The sequence below is a fragment of the Poecilia reticulata genome, linkage group LG20 (genome assembly GCF_000633615.1).
Source record: "Poecilia reticulata strain Guanapo linkage group LG20, Guppy_female_1.0+MT, whole genome shotgun sequence".
Taxonomy (NCBI): domain Eukaryota; kingdom Metazoa; phylum Chordata; class Actinopteri; order Cyprinodontiformes; family Poeciliidae; genus Poecilia; species Poecilia reticulata.
The window spans coordinates 12,858,092-12,866,172 of NC_024350.1; the positions used below are offsets into that span (position 1 = coordinate 12,858,092).

Below are 8,081 nucleotides of genomic sequence, written 5' to 3' on the forward strand. Positions count from 1 at the left end.
GTCTTGTTGGAGATTCCAGGTGAGTTCAGGAGGTGAGTTTGGACAGGGAGTGAAAGCTGAGCAGGTTACAGTGACAGACTGATGCTCCTTCAGGTTTGTTAGATCACCTGAAATAGTCATGCTTGGTTCCCAGGCAGAATCTGAACTTCCACATCAGAGACATAAACATTTTTAGGTTTACAGTGAAATAAATTATGCAGTTAAGCAGAAGGGAACTCTGGTACTAAACACCAATGTTATTTTTATTCTTTTACATTCATTTATATTGAAATTATTTGGTTAATATTTCACAAAGATATCACATTAACTCAAGTTTGACCATGGGTTGCTTATCTACAGCATTTTTTTTGAAGTTCTTGCTTACCTAAAAGAATGAATGATTAATATTGTGATGGTCTCTCAGAAGGGCTAAAAAACCTTTTCATTTTGATTTTCTACAACTACTAATAAACATTGCAGCTAAAAAAGTGCATCTCTGACTCCAACTAAATGATGAGTGATGAGTTTTTCTTTGTCTTGGGTTTCATTTTGATTTTGTCTTTATCTTTAGTTGATTTCACTTAACACAAAAAACAGCATCAGCTGAAGATTATAGTATTCACACATATGTACACATTTATATATTCATACATATATATTCACAGAGTCTCTTTGCTTATTTATTGTATGTCTGCAAAACATGGAGCAGTAGTGCTGAAAAATGAACTGTTTCTAGGAATAATACTGACAATGAAGCTGACCATGTTTTTCTTCTAAAAAATGTTTCAATCAGCATTTTATTCCTGTGTACAAATGACTTAAAGCTCAACAGATGTACCTTCTTTTTCTCAGAATCAAACAATTAAAAACTGGATCTCGGTGTTGTAGAATGAAAGAAAAAAAGAAAAATTCTTAAAACTTTTTTGTTTAATAACTGGCATCCTACTGCAGACAACAGATGATCAGAAAATATACATGTGAAAAGCCAAATGCTTAGAATGTGATTTCTGTTATTCTAAATTAATGGAGTGACGAAGATRAAGTTCTTACCTTTAACTTTTATTTGAACATGTTCACAAGTRGCTGTTGYCTTAAAYGGTCCGTTCACGATTCTGAAATAGTATKTGTCTTCATAGCTGGTTTTTAAATCAGAAAATARAGTTGTGCAGTCATTTTCCTTCAGGATTCCAGTTATGTTCATTGGATAGSCGTTGACTGACTTGCTGCTGTCAAACACTATATTTGTTTCCTTGCTATAATCAGTTCTAAACCAAAGTCCAATGATTTCTGTCTTATTGTTAAACACAGCATCCCCATTGATWGCTTCAAATGTACAGGGGATATGCAAACAAGATCCGCTTAGTGTTTCCATCTCCTTCGGGGCTCTAATGTGAAGGTGTGATGTACAGCCAGCCACAAGACCTGTAAAAGCAGACCAACAATAAAATAATGTGGATAAAATCTGAGAAAGAAAAAAAAAACTTTCTACAAACTTCAGTTTAGCTGCTGGAAGTTACATAAGGAGCCTTTAAACTTTATTAGGATCAAATATTTCAGATCATTAAACGATTCRTGTGACGTCTCTAAATAAGAGGAAGAAAACAAACATCTCACCTGGAAGAAAAAAAACACTCAGTAACATGTTGACTGTCAGCATGTTCTCAGACAGAGCCGCCRTCAGAGTCTGACGGTCCTTCTCCATCTGTTTATACTTTTATTGTGTATATTAAGCAGAGGACCCTGGTAAAAATAAGATGTTGCTTTTAGAAGTCAAGAAGCTAAGCAGAAGCTTCCAATAAAATTATTCATGGTATAACTACATCAGTTCATCAGCAAAAAATAATAAAAATATGTCATGTAAATGTAATATACTTACCAAATTAATCCAAMTTTAAAGCAAAATCTGCATTTAAACCGAGCAACGTGACTGGAACGCCAGTTCTTCAGCAGGAGGTCTGAAAGCTTTTAAAAAGGAAGCATTATTTCAAAGCTTSACACATGCAGGTCYTTCCTCCTCCTTTGAAAGAGGATGCTTGATGTTTAAGGCCTCCTCTGTTTGCATTACTTAAGACCACATTCAACCCATGAACATATGACTTACAACATATTCTATGTTGACACAGCTATCATGTTGTGGATGCTTATTGCTTCACGGGATTCTATCTCACATAACATCTGCATAGATAGCAATGCAGTACTGCTCATCGGGTGTACAAAATATTCCACTCACTAATAGGTGTCACAATGTGGAGAGAATCGTGGGTTAAGGCGATGGGGTCTCCCTGCGAAGGTTTGAATCCTACCAACAATGCTAGAACATTAAAAGCTTTTCACAACCGTGTTACACTTTGATCTGGGCAGTGTTGTAGTTTACTGAGCCAAGCAAAACTTTTTATCAAAAAAATTAATAAAAAAACACAGAAACTGAGCTATGTTTCTACTCTTAACAGCTTAGCTGGTTTCATTATATTCTGTTGTAAAGAAGCAGTTGAAACACTTTAGGATGGAGGATCTTGAAACTGAATTCCCCAGACACACTTTGTGAGTCTGCCGCCCCCTAGAGGTTGCCAGGAACAGAGAGGCTGATCTGATGAGTAATCTGGGCGTGTGCGTGTGATGACCTACCCATGTGCACCGCTCTTGTCTTTTACATATCAACTCTGTAGGTGACGTATAGATTTTTTTTTTGGGTGACTTGAGGGCACAGGCATGCTTTTGTGTGTCAGGCTGTATTTGCATGTATCGTCTCTCTGCCCACCTCATTGAGCATTCATGAGACTCTTCCTGCTCACTTGATTATTTGGAAGTGTTCATTTCTGAGGGTTATGAGCTCAGAGTTACAGTTTGGTGGTTTTGATAAATGTTGTATATGCAGCATCCTCCACCTTGTGTGCTACAGCCTGTCCTGGAGAAGAAGTGTGAAAATAAAATTAAATAAATGAATCTTTGATTGAAGGAACATGCATAATCTCCATCTAGCAATTTTAAAAATAGATAACCTTTAACCTGAGTAAATGTACTTACTCACAGGCGATAAAATCCCATCTAAATAACATATTTTATTCAGCGACGTCTCAATTCCCATAGAATAAATATAAGTGAGTAGATAAATATCATTTTTATTTTGCTGTTATGCTGACAACAGTGTCACAGAAGCAGTAATTCATTTCTTTCTGTTTTCCTGGGGTATAAAAGATAACGGCCCGTTTCTTTTAGACACTCCCAAAATGAGGAAGGCAGGTATGCATGTCACTGAAATAAGGCTGATGTGATGATTGATCTTCAAAAATCAGGAAATGTAAATAAGGAGATAGCTATCACTTACACCTATTTTACATACAATATGTACAATAAATTCATGATTTCATTTGGATGCTAAGAAAAAAAAAGAAGCTAGATGAGAATTCACCAAACACAAGAGGTGGCTGGAAAGGTTGATAAAAAAGAAGGAAAAACACAAACTTGTTGAGAGAAAACTCTAGCAGTGGCCACATCTAGTTGTCAATGTGTCTCCATTTATTTTAAAAGGATTATGCAAAATGTACTTTGTTTGTGCTTAACATAAAGTTATAGTGTTATTTCTTTTTCTCAAAAACGTACCTGGAGTGTGGCTTCGACGTTTTCATGCATGAGGAATCCTTGAGACTCCCGTTGGAACCATGCGGAGGTGACTCAACACTTGGAGAAGGATTGCTGTAATGACGTGTTTAAGAGGGAGTATTGGAAACAATGGGAGACTCTTAAAGAGACAAAGGCCAATTTAATGGCATCAGAAATGCCTGCGGTACACATTTATTTTTTGTCATTTTTGATACGTGCAGCTTTTTTGTAACAACATAGTCACTTGATTATGCAATAAAATGGCACCGTGTGCCTGGGAAATACATAATACTCCCGCCCCTTTAAGACTTTGTAGCACATCTTTACTGTGAGTTCCAATAAATGTTGAGTGTGAAACAGATTTCCTCCCCTCATCACAGCACTCCATAAAAACACGTTTTTTCTTTTACTAAGAGGCCGCTGAATGTTATAATAATCTAACTTTAATCAATCTGAGATTCATAAGCATCTCCAAAAAAATGAAGACTTGTGCGCACAAACCTCCATAAGCTGCAGCTTGGCATGTCTGTATGTCTTCCTCTCCAAATGCTTAGACAAAAAGATGTAAATCAAACTCAACTGCTTCTCACCACTGCTTCAAGTCTATATTACCTGAAGATATGAGCCTTTCTTCCGGTGTGAACCGTGTTGCTGGGCCGCTAAGTGTAAGTGCACACACTCACACTGTAAGTACACTGTTGCCTCTGTTGAGCTACGATAAACATACTAAATAGTAACAACGGCAGCTTCATGTGGTTGTTTTTCATGCAAATAAGCTGAAACCAAAGTAAGCAAGACCAGAACTATCTCTGTTATCACACATGATCAACTTTGGAACTACAGGAGATCATTTGTAGGAACAGGCTCAAAACAACAAATAGCATTTGATTTGTGTAACGAGTATGCGAAATCAGCCAGAACCCAAAACGCAGCCAAGACCAGAGATCAGATCAAAAAAGTTTATTACTAAATAAAGGGAAGGGGGTGGGTTCCACAGGGAGTGGTCACACTGGTGAGTGAGGAAGTGGGGGACCAGAGGGGTCAGGGAGCCAGCTTGGAGAGGGTAGGGTGAAAGGGCAGAGGGGGGCCGCGGGGACTCAGGGAGGAACTAGATGACAGGGACAAAATCCACAAACCAGAGGCTAGTYGTTAACACAGTCCAGGGTCATGCACAGGGGTTTCTCAGGCAAGGTAATCCAATAGACGGCAACCAGGAGGCAGGGTCAGGACCAGGCAACAGGAGGGCACAATCTTCAGAGCAGAGGGAAAAGGCAAACTCATTGGTCAAAAAACAGGCAGGATCAGGAAACCAGTAGACTACTTTGAACATGGACAAAGCTTGAAAGCTGTGACAGTGGCAACAGACGATCTCGCACTGGGCTGGTGACGGAGCAGCTGTTTAAATAGGGAGCAGCACAGAGCAGGTGAGGGTAATGAGTAATCAGCACACTGAAGGTGGAGCTGAAGGGCTGAAATCATGACAATTTGTTCTCAATGAGTCTTGGCTGCCCATTTCTGTGTCACCCAGGTTATCTTTCTTTCTTTTCCACAAATTTTGATACATACTGGTCAGAAACACCAAAACACAACAACAACAACAAAAACACTCCAGTTTTGAAGATAATCGGACTCACATGTCAAACCATCGCAATGCATTCCATGTCAAGCCTGCTGAGAGTCGTATGCTTTTCTGTTATTCTTCCTTCTAACACAAATTTTAAGGACCAGTAATTATGTTCAAGAAAACAATGCTCACAGTCTAAAAATTGTTCTATTTTTCCGCAAATTTTAAAGTTGAGGAATTTGGTGCGCTCCATTTGCAGTTGGAAGTCGGAAATTCTGACTTCCAACTGCAATTCAACTGGAATGTCCCCTGAAGTCAGACTTCACACTGGGACAGAGGGAGCAACTCTGACAGATGCAACTAGTAACGATAAATTCACAAACCAACATGGCCGCTCCAGGCATCAGCAGAAGAGCGCTACATTGTTACATGTAGCACCAGTTAACTATAAGCTGAACAAATTAAAAGTTGTGTTTTTGTACGCATATTAATTAAGCAATGTTTGCAAGAGGTACGATGAACAATTTTCTTCTTGGAAGTCATGTTGAAATCCTCATCTCTCTGACTATAATAATTGGAACATTGTTACCGACTCCAACTTAAATGGATAAATGGATCTGCGGGGACATTCACTCACAGCCATAGTCCTTTACCAAAGGAGATTGAAATTAATTTTTTTTTCTCATTGCTTTTGTCGTTATTCTAAAAAACATCACAAAATTAAATCAATTGCATTCATCCCTAATAACTGACAGAAGCATGCGCATTGGAGGATGACAAGGTCTTGAGGTGCAGACTCTCCATCTTCATCATAACCTTTGACAGACAAAACTTTAGACGTCTGCCGTCACACAACAGAGGTCATTCTTCTTTTTCTTCTCAGCAAAGATCCTCGAAGTTCTCAGGAGTCTGTTAAGGACTGCTTTCTCGCTGCGGCAATTTCACCTCCGCGTACACCGTCTGTTCGTTGTGCTGCACCAATCTGGAGGAAGTTTCAGGCGACTTCCTGCTAAACGTTATTTCTCCATAATGCAGCTGTTCCTCTGGTTTAGTGGCTGACATTTGGACATCGCTGATTTGACTCTGAAGAACAAACAATGTTTATACAGATGTGGTAAAAAAATAAATAAATAAAATTGTACAAGCAAAAACTGATTGCGGTTTTCTAGACACAACTGTAATATTAACTCACCTGAGTCGGTTTGGGAGCTCGGTATTTGGAGTTAAAGTACCTGGCAGACATAGATACAAGATTATTTGTATAGCATCCTACATACTCATGACAATCAAAATTATTTTACAGGACATAAAAGCAAATGAAAGAATATTACAAAAGCAGGGGCATAAAATAAAAATGTTAAAATTCAGATATTAAGTCCAGGACTTTCTCAACCGGAACCCTGCAGTATCTCATAGACGGGTAAATCTGTTTCAGTAACACTGACTCAACCATAAAATGTAAATATAAATCAAAAGCAGCACATTATTTTGAGAAGGGGCTGCCAGCAAAGATTCAAAGTCATTCATACCGACATTTCAGTAACGAGAATTCTGATATGCAACATCTTCCTCTTGCCTCAATGCCCTGTTTACTTTTGTGACTGACTTTTATGTCGGTGACGTAGGAAATAAGTTTACAAGTCATTTTTCTATGGCTTTGATACAACAGTACAATATACAAGTTGATCTCCAGATAAGCTCGCCTACCATACATTTTTTGGATAAGTAAAAAAAATAAAAAATAATCCATTGTATGATTGCAGACAGACACTACATATGCTGTACATGTGTACCACCACTGTAAGCTGAGACCAATGTCATGGCTTATTCTCTGAATTAGAAATAATTATCCAATATATTGGAGACACTCAACCAGTCCTGAAATATAATTTGAGGTTGGATTCATTGTTGGTTAATCTGTAATTCTGAATAATAAGTCAATTATAAGGGTGTCATGGTAGAAAATAATGCACTCTGTCCTGAAATGGTGGAACACTGTGAATCTTGCGATCTTGATCCCTGTACACATGATGCTATTCACAATAGCAGTGAAGCAAAACGAACGACACACTTACTCGAAAAACAAAACAAGACTCCCAGTTGTCTTCTTTGTTTCCTCGTGTTTAAACTCCCCAAAGTATTTTTTTATACCGTTAATTCTTACCTACAAAAGTTTAAAAATTATGTTCAAGTGTAAATTATTTAATTACTGGAGAGGGCACGTAATGAACTCAAAAATTAGATTTGGTTTGCAGTTTCAAGCACCCTTCATGGAACAAATGGAAAAGATCTTCTTTCAGCCTTCATATCTCTTGGTTGGTACAAAATCCCACTGCAGTGAGAAGAACTTTACTTGGGTAGGGAAACCTGGGTTTAGCTTCTCACAAATTTAATTTCTGATACTCACCAAAAACCAGCAAACAGACAGATGGCCACTATACATCCTACTGGAATGATTCCCCAGTAAAGAGGGTTAATCGGCAAACCTTAATGAAACAAAGAAAATGTTCTGAGTTTAGAGAGATCATTTATATGTTGGAGAACAGAAGATATAATACAGTTACCAACTTACAGTTACCAGCAATGACAGAAACATGGATCACTGGAGATGTTTGATTTCCCAGATCATTTATGGCCATACAATAATATTCACCTCCCTCAATGGCACTGAAACTATGAACCTGGCCCACAGTTAACTTAATGGCTCCTTCTGAACTGTTCTTAAACCAGATGAAGCCGTTGACAGGAGGCTTGGCTCTGCTGGAGCAGCTCAGCTCCACCCTGCTACCTACTGATGGACTGATGGATGCTGAGGTGTTTCTAGGAGCATCTGTAGGAAAATAAGACACATGAACTTTATTGATCAGAAACAGCTGAACCATGACCTGCTGATAGGATCACTTACATGAAACACTGAGAGTCACTTCTGTCTCTGCTG

The 8,081-nt window shown here is 38.4% G+C and overlaps 1 protein-coding gene across 1 annotated transcript in view; it reads right to left on the minus strand.

Moving 5' to 3' along the window:
- LOC103456539 (uncharacterized) overlaps nt 1-1,681 on the minus strand; it is a 13,256-nt gene extending 11,575 nt beyond the window's left edge. Inside the window, exons 1-3 of the mRNA XM_017301770.1 lie at nt 1,594-1,681; nt 1,030-1,401; nt 7-140 (exon numbers count right to left, since the gene is read on the minus strand). Coding sequence (XP_017157259.1) covers nt 7-140; nt 1,030-1,401; nt 1,594-1,681 — 594 coding nt within the window. The remainder of the gene's footprint in view (nt 1-6; nt 141-1,029; nt 1,402-1,593) is intronic.
- Between the last annotated feature and the right edge of the window lie 6,400 nt (nt 1,682-8,081).